Here is a 15,240-nt window from a genome sequence, read left to right as displayed (position 1 = left end):
CTATGAATGAAGTTGTGATGTTAAGTTTAAAATGTGTCTAATATTTTTATTGCTGGTTGGTTGTATAAAGTTGTCGTGGTTTAACCCCAGCCAGCAACTAAGCACCACACAGCTGCTTCCCCCTCCCAGTGGGGTGGGGAGGAGGGAAAAAAAAAAAGTAAAACTCCTGGGTTGAGATAAGAACAGTTGAATAACTAAAGTAAAATAAAATACACTACTAACTAATAATAATAATAATATAATAATAATGGTTGTAATGAAAAGGAATATAACAAAAAAAAAAAAAAGAAATAACACCCAAGAAAAGACAAGTGATGCACAATGCAGTTGCTCACCACTCGTTGACGGATGCCTGAGCAGTGATCCACGCCTCCCGGCCAACTCCCCCCCCCTGTTTATATACTGGGCATGACGTTCTATGGTATGGAATACCCATTTGGCTAGTTCAGGTCAGCTGCCCTGGCTCTGCTCCCTCCCAGCTTCTTGTACACCTGCTTGCTGGCAGAGCATGGGAAACTGAAAAATCCTTGGCTTAAGATAAGCACTAATTAGCAACAACTAAAACATCAGAGTGTTATCAACAGTATTCTCACACTAAATGCAAATCACAGCACTATACCAGCAACTAAGAAGAAAATTAACTCTATCCCAGCCAAAACCAGGACAAAAGTCAGTAAGATTTTGGAAAATCAAGGTGTGTTCACTTTGGTTTTTGGTTTTGTTTTTTTTTTTTTTTAAGTTTTAAACCACATTTTGTGTGCAGCAGCTTTTTTATTGTTGAATACTGCACATTCCAGAGAGACCCAGCTTGCTTTTCAAGAGCTGGTACACAAGTTCACTTTTTGAACAATTTACTTGTAAACTAGGAAACATTAACTGAAAGTTGCTTTTTTTTCTATTTTTTAAAGGAAACCTCTAATCCCACAGAGGCATTTTATGGGAAATTTAAAGAAGCAGTTAAAACGTCAAAGCCAAAAGAGGTCACTTGTTCTTCTCAAAGCTGCAAAACAAAACTTCTGACTTGATATTAGGCTATTACAATAAAAAGTTAGATCTAATAAAGATGAATGCATTTTAATGATTTGATGCTCATTGCTCAGGTTGCAATTTTTTTTTTAAATCTTGCAAGTACCTGCAGTCTAATCCCTTTGGTTAGGGTTTTGGCGGGGGGAGTATGTGGTGGGGGGAGGGGTGGAAACTGGCCCTGTCTCCCCCATGCACAAAGCCATATGCTGTTTGCATTGGCTTGGCCTGTGACTTACTTTTATGACATTCTTGTCATAAAACATAAATGGTATTTTCCTTGTCATTTTGCAGTCTTTTTTGGATGGAGACCTTCCTGTGTAGGTTGTTACCTCTGTCAGTACAGTTGGCAAACGTGGACCAAAATAAATTACCTCAAAAAAAGGGAGAAAATTCAGCTATAGGTTTGGGAATAGGTTTGTGATGAGCTTTTCAACATAGTTGTCAACTGTGAATCTTGGGGATGGGGCCATCCATCTGGATGGGATCTGGCATAATTAACAATTCTTGGTTGTTTCCCTTTTTGTATCCAGCAAGAAATCTAATATTGCCATTAGTGCAATCAAGGACAGTAGTAGTACAGCATTTTACTTTTATCTTAGGTTGCAAATGCCATGAAGAACTCGCTACCCTTTGATGCTCCTGATGCATCACAAGAAGGCCAGAAGGTACTGAAAGTAGAAGTTACTCCGACAGTGCCGAGGATTTCTCGGACTGCTATTACAACAGCGTCTATCCGTCGTCATCGCTGGAGGAGAGAAGGTGAGCTTTCTCTGCCAAGAGCAAATACTGTAGTGTACTGTATTTATCATCATCACTGTAATCTGGCCTCTGAGTTTGAATGTTTGCAGGACAGTTGGTTGGGGGTTGTTTGTTTGTTTGTTTGTTGAAAAGTGATACTCCATAACAATGTATAGTATTTTACATCTTCAGAGCACTGCATGAACATTTGGGGTGTTTGTTTTGTTTTTGATTTGGTGATAACCCATGAGGTAGATGAGAAAATGGAGAAGCTGGAAAATGTTCAATAAGACTTCTTTTTTTCTCCATATAACACAGCATAAAATTGTAGGGGTAGAGTTTGGCTTAGAATTTGAGTTCTTTCTTTAATCCACACTAAAACTCAACTGCCTCCCATCATAAATAGCTCAGGGAATGAATGGTATTATCCAGACCTTGATAGGGTTCCAGCTACCTAAAGCTACTGAAGGCAGTGGGAGAGGGAAAAGCTGAACATCACACTCCTACCATCATATGGCCCAATTTAGAGAGGGTCCATGTCATAAAGTAGCTTTGGATAGCTCAGAATTAGTCCTTATTTTTCCTCAGTGAGTACTTATGTTGTATGAAAGTGTACTTGACTGTATGAAGGAAAAAAAAAAGTAATATTTACCTTGATATGATGACATCTTCAGTGTAGATATAGCAAAAAGCTTGCTTTGAAATCACTTTGTCATACTTATAAAGCTTTGTTGCTGCATGTATAAAACATTGATTAAAAAAAGCTGCATAAATGGCTGAAAGTAAAAAGTTGAATAACCTAAAAATAAACTGAGAGTAAAAGAGTCCGAAAACAAGGATTACATATTTTCCTGTGGTACTTTTTTTTTTTTTTTTTTTTTTTTTTCTTTTTCCCCTTCTTCCCTTGTATCATGTGCAAAAGGATTTGATGACCTCTGGTCTTCAGCTGAATCAGAATGTCCAGGACAACAAGTAGCTGTCTTCTATTTTCGGGACTCTGGGTCTTGTTTGTTTCCACTGTAGTTGCCATTATATTCATTTGCTAGTCTCTGGTCTACAGTATAGCCCACCTGTCCCTTTCTGTGGATGTTCTCACAACTTTTAACTAAGCATGGGTAGTGTTTTGTGTTTGTTCCATGTCCGCATAAATCTTCTATTTTCCCTACCTGGGTTGGAATGCCAAGAAAGGAATAGAAAAGCACTAAAATGTTATATGTTGAATCCCAGATGGCTTTGACTTCTCAAACGAGGCTGACTCAAGCATACCTGGCTCACCGATCCAACACGGCTCCACAGACCTAGGGATCAAACGTGAGCAAGAGGGGGAGGTGCTGATGCGCAGGACCCCTGAGCATGGCTTCCCGGAGCCCACCTTGGCAGCAGCCACAACAGAGGGTAGGACAGAGATGAGGAGGCAGAAGTCAGTGAGGCAGTTGCTGGAGGAGGATCCTGGCTCCCTATCCCCAAGCAGAACTTCTTTCCATTCTAGTGTGTGTTTCCGCTATCCCAGGGTGTATTAGCTTCTCTTTGCAATACACGCATCCCCTATATACCTAACATCAGGTCAGGTACTACCTTTTGTTATCACGTGGGCTGGCCTGGGGCTTGCATCTGTGTGGTGAAATACTGCTTGGCATGGCAAAGAAAAGCAAAAGAAAAAAACCCCAAGAACAGGGGTAATAACCAAGAGCTTTGGGATTGCTTGGAAACTTTCTATTACTGAGCATGTTTAATCTAATATTCAGAAGGAAAAAATGCACCAGATGAACATGAATCTAGTCCTGAAAAGTAGACAGTATAGAGTATAAATGGATTTGGCTACAACTTAGTTACAATAGCATCTTGTTAGTCTGCAGTTTTTAAATTTCCAAGGATGAAGCTTCCTGTTCCTGTTAAAAGTCAAGCCTACCTAAGACAGGTATACAACTGCTGATGTTTTTATTTTCCAGTCATCCTTTAATTGAAAATTCATACACGTACAACGCATTTACATGAATGAGCTAGCTGCTCTAAAGGCAAGTACCAAAAAAGCACTTGTGTTTTCAAGAAGAAATCAGGTTGTCATGTTTCTAAAATCTTTAGAAACAATTATTGCTTTCTTTCTCAGTCATGCTGTCCACACAAATGCTGTAGGACTTCATATGTCTGCTCTGCAGCCAAGAACAGCAGATAGAATAGCTGGTAGAAATGTATTTTGCCTAAGTTCATCTATTAATTTTCTCATCTTTACTCCATAAAAGACGTGGTTTTGAGTACTGAATTTGAATCATGATTTCTCCTCAGAGATGAGAATTAATTTCTTGTAAATTTAGCTAAACATATTTTCAAGTGTTCTCCTATCTTAAGTCTTCTTTTCTATCTGAACATTCCTTTAGTATTTCCAGCCTCTATAAGCATATCAGTTGATCATAAATGAGATTTATTTGCTCTTTTGGTTATGAGCTACATAGGTTTCAGATTTGTTCTTCTGAAAACAATAATCTGGAAAATTTGGAGATTTAATGTAGTGTTATTACAGAATCCTTACCCTTAATCAGAGTTGCTATCAAACAATAATTAAGACATCACGCTTCTGTAGAAGATAGTTGCATAAAAATGTTTAGTGCGGGTTTATAACCTACTCCTTGGTGCACAGTGAATTTGAGCATGCTCAGTAAATGAGTCTTGTCTTCTCCTAAATTCACTTGTTCAGTTGGTCTTACTCCATTTTACTAAAATTTGCATGTGCATGACCTGAAGGATATGGAGAAGTCCTCAGCTGCAGAGAACCTTCTGGGAGAGACAGGAAGTGGGAAAGAAGTTGATAAAGATGTGGCCTTCTAGTCTTAATTTGTTTTAAGACATCTATATGATTTGGCATGTTCTTGGATAAGGCATCATTCCACATGCTTTACTTCAATAGAAGTGGGTAGAATACCCTTTACTTCTGTAACATTAGCAATGTATAATTACATGCTTGGGTGAACTGAATTCTGCCAGTTGATAGCATCTGGGAGAAGGCCAAGGAATGGAGTTTGGCTTGATTATCAGTATAGAATAGTGTATATAGTGGTCTATTATTTTACTGATGCTGATTTCACAGAAAGTTTCAGCTAGCAAATTTTCTCTCATAAATATCATTTTGACATCAAACAACATAATGAGAGACTGATCATTTCTAGTGACTTTTCAACCTTCAGGTATGGGAAGGATAAACAGAATAAAAGTCACTTTAAAAAGCTATATAAAACCCCTTCTCCAGATCCGTGTTTTGACCCAATAAGTAGAAAAAGGCAGAAGATTTCAAGAATGACTCTCTAATGCCTTACAAGGTATTCTGCTTCCAGGTGGTAGCAGCTGTGGTTATGTGCACTATTTTGGGTCAGTGGAGAATGCTGTATCTACATCTACAGGATTAATTATGTACAGGCATAAATAACAAATTCTTTGGGGACAGACTTATTCTGATAAGGAACAGTGAGAGTCCTGAATACACGCTGTAGTGCAATTGATACGATTTTTGTCAGGTTGCACTGTCTCTTTCTCTTCGGGCCTTACAGTAGAAGAGTGCTTGGGAGGAGTAGGTTTTTAGTTTTTGTTTTCTTTTTTAATTGTTTTATTGGTCTGTTGGGGGGGGGGGAAGAAAACTTTATGACTTCATCCTGGTTTTCCCCCCAAACAGAGTATGTACAGACTCAAACATTTTTGATTGTTTCTGAAGGCAGTTTTTAGAGGAAAAATAACATGTATTGGGAAAAGAGTATGTGTTTGCTGAATTACTTCAATCCCACTGAGAACTTCTGTAGGTAGATGGATCTGACTAGACAGAAATTCTCTTGCATGTTGTCTTCTCTATCTTCTTCATTTTGAGCACTGCTGAGCTGCTTGGGCCTCTGTATAGTTGCAGCATCCAAAAGCTTGCAACAACCCCTCTCAGTCTTGTCTTTAAATTCTGTGGATAAAATGCCACTTTTCCAGTGTGACTCTTCTGCTTCACTGTCCCTGAATAGGAATGTCTGTTTTAGCATCCTGTTACTCAGCAATATTTTAATGTAAACTTTGAAGACGACTAATGTTCTTGTAATAATAAAAAGCTTAGCAGTATTGTCTGGAGATACCTTCTTGCAAGTTACACATCTTTCGTTTGAATAAGAAGGGCTTGAGAGGGGACTTCAGCTGCTGCTATTGCTGCTTGTAACCAAACATGCTTTCATCCAGCTTTGCATGATTATATAAAGAAACATAAATGTTGGTTTATTGAAAAAGTGCTGTTGCTTTCAGTATGTTCCAGTTATGTCATATTTTTATTAGCATCTTTGATTACGTGTGGGAAGGTTTTGGGGGGGAGTGGAGATATGGTGGATTGTGAATAAAATATATCACTGTCTAATGTAAGAAAATACACTTATGTCTCAATGAGAAGATGAAGGCCTAGTTTGACCAAATGAGGTGGGCAGGAGGGGGCGAAAGTATATGTATTGTAAATACGGTTACAGGAAGTTAAAGCAAGTAACACACCCTTCATTTTAATAGTAGCCCTTTAAGCCTAAGAAGCTTCTTTTTCTAAGGCTAAAGGTTTCACCAAGGAAGGAAGACTGCAGTAGCATGGACTATATTACCTTTCTGCTTCTGGGAGGCTAATGAGTCAAATAAAACTATATAAAACTCCAGAATAATCTCACATTGCATTGTTCTGAGAGGCCTGAGAATGGTCTGATTTGGAGATGGCTAAACATCTTTTGTAAGCTGATACAAAGTGATAGTAATTCTAAGGCAAGGTTTCCTGAAAAGAAAAAGTGAGTTTAAAACAGAATAATAAAACCTCCCTGTAAAGTTTTCTTTTTGCTTTACACTTCAGAAATGTGAAGTTGGATCAGGCTATGTTCCTGCACAGAGGCAGCAACAACACTGAAAGCTTTGTGTCTGTTCTGCTTGCCATAAAGTAAAATGTTCCTTAGTGCTCTGCTAACAATCAGCATGAAAGGATGAGCTTCCACTGAAATGTTAGAATCTCTTAGATCGTTGCCACCACTTTTTCCCCATTCCACAAAAGAGATTTAAACATGTTTGCGTGGTGGCAAGCTGGGTTGAAGAAACTGCCAGCAGAGCAGTACAGTGGCTGTAGCTGGGACAGATCCATAGGCTTTGCAGATTTCTTGCAAATAATCAGGCTCCGCAGCTTTTATAAAGAAAAGCAAGGTTCTTACAGCCTGAATGTCTTCTTTTTTGCTAACATGGTTAAACTTTGTGCCTTTTTCCCATTGAAACGAGATATATGGAGCAAAAACTCAAGCTCCATTTTCAGTTTTGAAATTTGAATGCTGTTCAGTTTTCTACTGAAACAATAACTCTTCTTTTGAGTACTTGGAGCTTAGAAAAAGGACTGGAATAAGATTAAAAAAAAAAAAAAGAAAAAAGTCCTTGTGTGCAGCCCTAATCATATTATAGGCCTGAAAACAAGGATTTAAGAAAGAAGTTTGTCAGGCTTTTTTTTGTCTTTGAGATTCCAGTCAAAAGCACAGTGCCTCTTCTACAACATGAAGTGTTTCAGAGGTTAAATTTCTCTTAATACAAGGCTTGCTTACTTTCTCTGAAAAATCTAGATGCTGAGATAAAAGCAAATATGGTAGAAGCACCTAGAAAGGATTGCTGGGAATGCAGGGAGGATTGAGCTCTGGAGGAGAGAGAACTAGGAATTAGGTTAATCTCCAACAGAAAGTATAGTCACATTGTTTGAAGTGTCAGCTACACACAACAGAAGCCTTCTACCTCTGTTGGAGCATTGTGATTGCTGGCCTAGGAAGTAGCCTAATTCTGAAGTTTACCGAGCACTCACCAGAACTTAGTCTGACTGAGAGATCCTGAACATGCTCAGATCTTGCCTCAAAATAGGATAAAGATCGTTTGAAAGGTGCTTTTTTTTTTTTTCCCCTTAAAGCCACATGTAGGAGGAGAATGGGCACCCGTATCCGCAGACAGAACTAAAACAAATTAACCAAATGAGGCCTAATTCTTCTTGTTTATAGACAGAGTTGGGGAGATATTCTGACTGATGAAAGTGATGTAGAGGAAAAACAAATCAACCTCAGGGACGACTTATTGTTAGATTCTGTTATTCTGCTAAATATGACAGGAAGATTATTGGCTGAGAATCAGAAATTTTTAAGCAAGTGGAAACCAGGTGGATTAGCAAATGAGGTTTGTTTTGACATTCTGTGCGCATCTTTGTCTTCATGTAACTTGAATGCTTACTGTGTCTTCTGATTGGTTTGGGATTTTTTGGTTGTTTCTTTTTCTTAATAGATGCTGAAGGTGTAAATGGAAGAGAGGAATCTGTGAACCTTAATGATGCTGATGAAGGATTTTCATCAGGAGCTTCCCTCAGCAGCCAGCCAGTTGGGACCAAACCTCTATCATCTGTATCCCAGAAGGGCAGCTTAAGGAAAACAGCAAGTGGGCGTCCTGCTAAGGATAAAGAAACTTCTTCTGCAGCAAAATCCAATGAGAGCCCTCGAGATTCAGTAGCTCGAAAGCAGTACGTGCACCAGTCCACTGACCTTGGTGCAGATATGATTGAGATGACACCTACTAAGAAACACCTCAGCCTGCCTGCTGGGCAGGTGGTGCCAAAAGCCAACAGTTTGAGCCTGATCAGGACCGCCAGTGCTTCCTCCAGTAAATCATTTGACTATGTGAATGGCAGTCAAGCAGGCTCCAGTGTTGGAGCTGGTACAGAGGGTGTTACCAATCTAGCAGCTGGCAACACCAATCGGTTTTCAACTATCAGCCTACAGGAGGACCGACTAGGCCAAGCTGGGGAAGGTAAAGATCTCCTTCCCCCAGGAGCTCCCCTAACCAAGCAGTCTCGATCTCCAAGTTTCAATATGCAGCTGATATCCCAGGTGTAACTTTGACTCCCTTCCTTAGGACTCCCTCTTTCCCCTTAACCCCCAGGCAAGTTCATCCTTAGGCACCATCATCGCGCAGTGTGAAAATACTGACTGTTGTGATCTTGTTTGATTTGGTTTAGCTATCATACTGTATTACTGAAACAGCAATAATTCTTCCCTCACCTTCATCCTCCCCCCCCCACCTTGTAAACATGGTTGTGAAGCAGTATATAATGTACTGTATGCCTTTTTCCTTCCTTTCTCCTTGGGTGATGTGCAATCCATCGTAGGCTGATCAGTCCCATTTCAACACTGTGAGACTGGAGACACCGGCGGAAATGGTGAATGTGATCCCTATGAGATGATGCTTTGGCTTCGTTAAGAAATAGAAACGGGTTTGTTTTCTCGGTCTACAGTACTGCAAAGACTACTGGATCATGACTTTTCTTTCTCAGAACCAGGAGTGCCTCAGAGATTCTAGTGTGACTTCGGACCTCTCTGAGTCTGTGCAATCAATTCTGGGGAGGGGTTTGTCATTGCTGCTCCTGGCTGCCTACAGCACTTTTTTCATTAAAATGAGGGTAGTTGTTTTTCTTGCCTGCCCCCAGTCTCTCATCCCAGAAGCTTTTGATGTTCAGCAACTGAGACATGCATATTAGCAAGTTGTTTTCCCTCAGAGAGAGGATTTAAGTAGATAATGTAGGTTACAATGCACTTCTAATGGCGTTGTAGCCATATGTAATGTTACATGTCTTCCCCTCCAGGACACAGGGTCATTCTGCATATAGACTAAAATTTAGACAACACCATGCTGTTAAAGCAGTTTGGCTTGTAAGTGGGAGGGAAACACTACTTTCCCAGGAACTAATGGCTAGCTCTGCTCCATTTTTGTTGTTGTTGTTGTTGTTGTTGTTCTTGTGAGGTGCTGATCACTGAATTGAAAGATGTATTCGGGTAAAGAGTATTTCTCAGGCTGCTTTCTATGGTATCGTGGCTGTTGGACACCCCCGCCCCTCTCAGCTGCTTTCTCAGTGTCCCTGAATTCAATCATGGAGTCATTTGAAGAATTGTGCAGTCCAGACAGACTATACTCTTAAGGGGCTGTCTCAGGGATAGAGACAATAGTTTGCTAGAAACACTGAAGCTTCAATGTGAAATGCTTTTCTAGAAACACTGTTTGCGCAAAGGGGTACTGACAGAAGGATCACACTTCATTGCCTTGGTATATATAATCCATTGAGTTTTTTTAACTCTTATTTTAGTGGATTGGCCCTACTCTAGAAAATTCAGAACTCATGCCATCGAGCCAAGCCTTGAATGTATATGACTGGTGTATGGGCACTGGCTGGTACTTACGCTAGAGAACACTGCTTAGAAGCACATTTCTGGTTACACAGGAGAATGTAATTTTCTCTCCATCTCTCTCTATCTCTTTTTGGATTGCTAGAGAGAAAAGGGGAAGGTTCATCCTCTATGCTTAAGTCATGTATGATATCCTGGAAGTTTACAAATTGTAAACCCACAGGAAGGAGTTTCGATCTTTATGTGGGCACTTTGCTTTCACTGTCACTGTGAAGGATAAACATAAGCATTTATAAATAGCAGGCTATCTTTGGATGATAGTCTTCAATAAATTCAGGACAATGACATGGTGTTGCATTGCTGGTAGTTGGTTTTGGTTTGTGGGTTTTTGTTTGGTTTTTTTTTTTGCTTTTGAATCTATTTCAAATAGAATTTTTTTTTTCAAATTTACATTAAAATTCATTTAAATATTTGAAGGTTTTTCTGTAGTTTGATGAGTCACTTTGGTAGTCTAGTCTTCATATCTTACATTCATAAGGTGAATTAAACAGCATCTGAACTGATGTAGAAATTCAGTTAAAGAGTAAATAGAATCATCATAAAGAAAGAAAACCTTACAGTTTCTAAATTGAAGTTAATCTTTATGGACCACCAGTCACACACAGATGGAACTAAGGCAAAGTTGAGATTAAGCTACAAGGCATTTTCTGTAAAAATTTCAAAAGCTGTATATGGTTAAACGCTATTTTATAAAGTTTTGCTGGTGGAGACAATTGATAAGTCATGGCTGAAAATACAAAGTTTATATTTTGTAGAGACCATCACAAAGGAAATTCTGTTAAAGAGCCATCACTGTAAATTGAAAAGGACCAAATAATTTGCTTAAATCTTTAGGAAAGAAAATGTCAAGAGTGTCAGCTAATTTTTTAAGAATTACTTTATTTTAGTATTTTAAAAAGTAGAGTTGTTTATTAGCAAGGTTCTCTGCTTTCTACATTTGCCATTATAAGCATTCCTCCAGAAGTTTTAGGACACTTAAATTGGCATCAGGGTAAATTTTACAAACCTTTTTTTTTTTTTTTTTTTTTTTTAAACATGTGGGGTCCTGCACTATTAAACTATTTCAGGAAAGTGAGACAGCCAGTGACTTCAGAAAGGGAAGTCAAATGTACGTGCATAAATTCAAACTGACTTTAGTCAAACTACCTTTTAAGATATTTTTACAGTTCTCATTTTGATGATGTGCCTTTTGTTATCGTTTCATCCATTGTGTTTTGGTTTGTTCTTGTGTATATATACCTACCCCATATAAGGCTTTTTAAAAAGTTCAAATTTATCCTTGTAAAAAAAAAATATTTTTTGCTATGTGCTGATGTGGTACATCTATAACTTCTCAAAATTACCCTTTTAGTGCAATGTTTCAGTTGTGGGAGCTTGTTTTGTCGTTTTTCAGACAAGTACTGTTCAACATCTGTCTTACAAAATGAGTCATCACTAATATCTACAAACCAGCTGTAATAACAGGCTTTGCCAGTGCTGTGTATCATGTTTATCATTAATGCTTCTAGATGTGTCTCAAAGTATGCCAAGGTGCGTTAAGATCGTAGCGAAACTTTATACACTGAAGTTCAGTACACTTCAAAGTACTGTGGCAGAAATAAAATTAGAAGTGTCTGGGATAGGGGTTGAAGGAATAATCTGCTGGCTTTCTGATTGTATATGCTAAGTACTAAACCAAGTACAAAACATACTTAAATTTTCTGACACCTGTGACAAATATTTAGACTTAAATCTCTTTATCCTGAATTCACTGTGCTGTGTCATGTTTTAGAACATTTGGTACTTGACATGAGGCACTATATTTAGATTTCTGCAGTATTTCAGTGCAACTGCAGCATTATAAAAGAAGGTCAAAAAGCAGAACACTACAATTTTTCCCTGTGTATGTGCACATGCATGCACATACACACAATTCTTAGATGAGGAAGTGTGGGTACTATATTTTGATGTGTATATGCATTTAAGTAGGGATAAATGAATTATTCCTTGATACAATTTTTACCACATCACAATATGCTGTCATTTTGCAACTCATTTTTGTCGGGCTTTATAGAAAATCTAAAATGTTGGGATTGCTAACTCCAGCTTGATTATCCTTTTCTGGAGTTTATTGTGAGCAGCTTTTTGGTTGAATGAGCCATTTTTTCATCCTGCAGGCAGCAAAGTGATGAAGTAAAAATACCTATTAAAATGAATGTTGCAAGATGACAGTTTAAATTGCTGTATTATCCTTTTAGTTTTCATTTGGAGACTTTGTATGTCACTGTCCATTTTAAGTGCAGATTTCTTTGAACACCCTTTCTGATGTGAATTTGGAAAAGTTTTTTAACAGCATACTTCATTCTGTAATGCTGAACATCATGTTGCAGCCAGTAAGCATTAGATCTAGTATTTGTAGTTTGCAAGTGTGTTGGTCTTAAATACATTTCCAACATACTCCTGCTAGCTTTAACGTAATTAAAATTGTCTGTTTTAACATCAAAATAGTGAGAAAAAAATTGTTTTCTGACAAAGTATTTATTTGCACTACTTATGAATACTGGAGTTTACTGGGACAGGGTTTTTTCTCACCATGTGAGGTTTACTTGTGTGTGGGTAGGTACATACGTTTGTCACGTGTTGACAATCAATTGCCTCAACTGTGTGTATACTGTATGTAAATATGAACATATTTTTCAAGATTAAGGGGGAAACCTGCATCTTAATGGTGGTAAAGCTACTCTGTAGTAAGGTGACCCCAACTCTAACCCCTTTTTGTCTCCAGATACTATGTGGTTTGTTTTACTTCTTTAATGAAGATTATTAGTATTCTTGGAAAATTTTAGCTCCAGGGAAATTTTCCTCAATATTTAATGTATAACATGTTCAGAGAACTATATTTTGAAAAATTAATTTTGGAATAGATGATTCTATGCTATGGCTGTATTTTAACCTAAGAGTTTAAACTTGTCCTATTTTATCATGAACCAATGGCTATCTCTTTTAAGTGTTCAGCATTTTAACTTCGGTCACAAACCAGAAATTTTTGTTTATCTTGGCTTACAAATTTAAATTAATTTGAAGACTAAGTGGGAACCAAGAATAACTTTTTGAGTAAAATCATAAAAATCAAGCAGTACAGACTAAGTACTGTACTCATAATCCTGGAGGAGGTGTGGAAAATACAATGGAACATGTTTGAATGAAATGTATGTACTGCACACAAAACAAAAAGATGTTTCTGATGTTAGTAAATCTAATAATCTCATCCTTAAATTCTGCAATTCTCTCATTGCCAAAGATACTGCTACCTTGGCATATTTAATATAGCATTACATCATAGGAATAGCTTGCATCAGAAGAGTAAACATGCCCCTTTTGTTATTTATTTAAATTTCTTGTTTAAGATAATTGCAGGACTAAATTTGCAAAATATCACTCCTTTCCAAGCATGGTAACCAAAGAAGCCAGATCCTCTGTACTTGCATTGCATTCTTGGTTTATATCAAATTGTTCAATATTTTATGTTTTTTTCAGTATTTTAGATGCTTTTTGTTTCTAGCATATGGGCCTTAATCTCTCTTGATTATTTTTTAGTTTGTTTTCCCACTGGCACTCAGATAAACTTTGCTGTGGAAAGCTTTTCTGTAGGTCATTCAGGGTAACAGATCATGACATGGGTGTTGTGTTAGTGAATACATGTATCAGTCTGTCAAAATTTGCATGTCATGACCAGCTGAAGAGCCAAAAGCTCTGCCTCTTACACAGTGGTGGAAGACGATGGAGAGCTGTGAGCAATTCGGTTTGTCAGTAGTTCCTGAAAACAAGCAGTAAGTGGGTTTTGCAAGACTGATATGTATGAGGATTTCTACATAGTCATCATGAAATTTTATTTAAAATAAAACAAATCTTGGAACAAGATTTCAAAACGTAACAGCTAGCCATTTCAGATAAACTTGCCTAGTAAGTTTGGTGAGTGTCAAGGCCTGTGACATTAAAAGTTCGGAAGCAAGCTGTAGAAGTTTAAGGGTACCTTACAGCTTCCAGAAATGGATTTAGTAAAAATCTGTCCCATGTTATTTGTCTGTATTCAAGATTTAATGAAAAAATTATGATTTTTGCTTCCAGTCTTTTTTTTTTCCTCCTCTCTAGGCTACCCCCCTCCTCTGATTTTTTTTTTTTTTTTTTCCTATGTTCATCAGATTTTACCAAAGTTTGTATCTGAGGGACCAAATGAGTTTAAAATGGGTCCTATCATAAAGGATTACTAAGCTATTCCTGTGAGGAGCTGTTGATGGGAACAGATGTATAGTAAAACTTTGTACAGTAAAACCTTGCCCTACATTTTAGCTTGTGCATGATGAGCAAAGTGATGAGATCAAGTTTTATTAACCAATGACTTGGTTGTGAGCTCCCAGTGTTTTACAGTTGGTGAGATGTAAGCAATTTAGAGTAGAGTATCTTTGCGTTCTGATAGAACTCTTTAAAGCAATTTAAATTTTGACTCTTGAAAAGATGATTAATCACTCATTAAAATGTGGTATAGAATTCATACAGATTTTTGGTTTCAGAGGGTAAAATGGTCAGGGGAGATTTCTGTTTAGGAGTATCTCCTAGTAAAGTGACTCTTTGGTGCTTTGTCATGGAAACCCTTACAAATCGGTAGTCGATCCTGTGTGTGTGTGAGTCCTCATCCTCCCCAGAACTGATCACAAAACGAAAAAATAGTATGGATGAAGCAACCTTTTACCTTTTGTTCTAAAGGAGGACTTGGGAGTGACAGAAATACTCGCTATTGACACTGTTCGTTCTGTTCAGGCAGTTGTTATTGTTGTGCTAGACTTTCATGTTATTAGTTTATGAAAAATGCAAGTAGTAAAACCTTTGTGGCTTCAAGTATACAGTAGATGTGAGTTAACAATCACTCAGGATAAACCAACTTGACAAAGTATTAATAGATTCCTAGTACCGGGGTGTGTCTGTGTGTTTTTGTGTGCCAGTGTTCAATGATTTCTTTGAAACAAGACTTCTTACTGTTTTCTTGCAGATAGTGAACACTTTTGGGATGGATATTATTAGCTGGTTATTTATGGAAAAATACCATATGATGAAATAAAATGGAGTCATTTAACATTTTTTCCATATCGAAGATTCCAGGAAAAAGCTAATAAAGATTTTTAATAATTAAATCAGATACTCTTAATACATTTTAGATTTACTATGGTAGCTTTTATTTGCTATTAAAAAACCCAACAACTAAATTGAG

The 15,240-nt window shown here is 37.7% G+C and overlaps 1 protein-coding gene across 3 annotated transcripts in view; it reads left to right on the top strand.

Moving 5' to 3' along the window:
- Window positions 1-10,345, top strand: part of HYCC2 (hyccin PI4KA lipid kinase complex subunit 2) — a 38,546-nt gene extending 28,201 nt beyond the window's left edge. The window contains exons 11-13 of one of the 3 annotated variants that reach the window (XM_050900492.1): window positions 1,626-1,785; window positions 8,047-8,565; window positions 8,924-10,345. In XM_050900492.1, coding sequence (XP_050756449.1) covers window positions 1,626-1,785; window positions 8,047-8,565; window positions 8,924-8,928 — 684 coding nt within the window. In that variant the 3' untranslated portion in view covers window positions 8,929-10,345. Of the gene's footprint in view, window positions 1-1,625; window positions 1,786-2,991; window positions 3,160-8,046 lie in introns of all 3 variants that reach the window. The other 2 variants (XM_050900490.1, XM_050900491.1) reach the window with 2 other exon arrangements.
- Window positions 10,346-15,240: the final 4,895 nt, after the last annotated feature.

This window comes from Gymnogyps californianus, chromosome 7, assembly GCF_018139145.2.
Source record: "Gymnogyps californianus isolate 813 chromosome 7, ASM1813914v2, whole genome shotgun sequence".
Lineage (NCBI taxonomy): Eukaryota > Metazoa > Chordata > Aves > Accipitriformes > Cathartidae > Gymnogyps > Gymnogyps californianus.
This window is presented reverse-complemented; position numbering and strand designations above follow the sequence as displayed.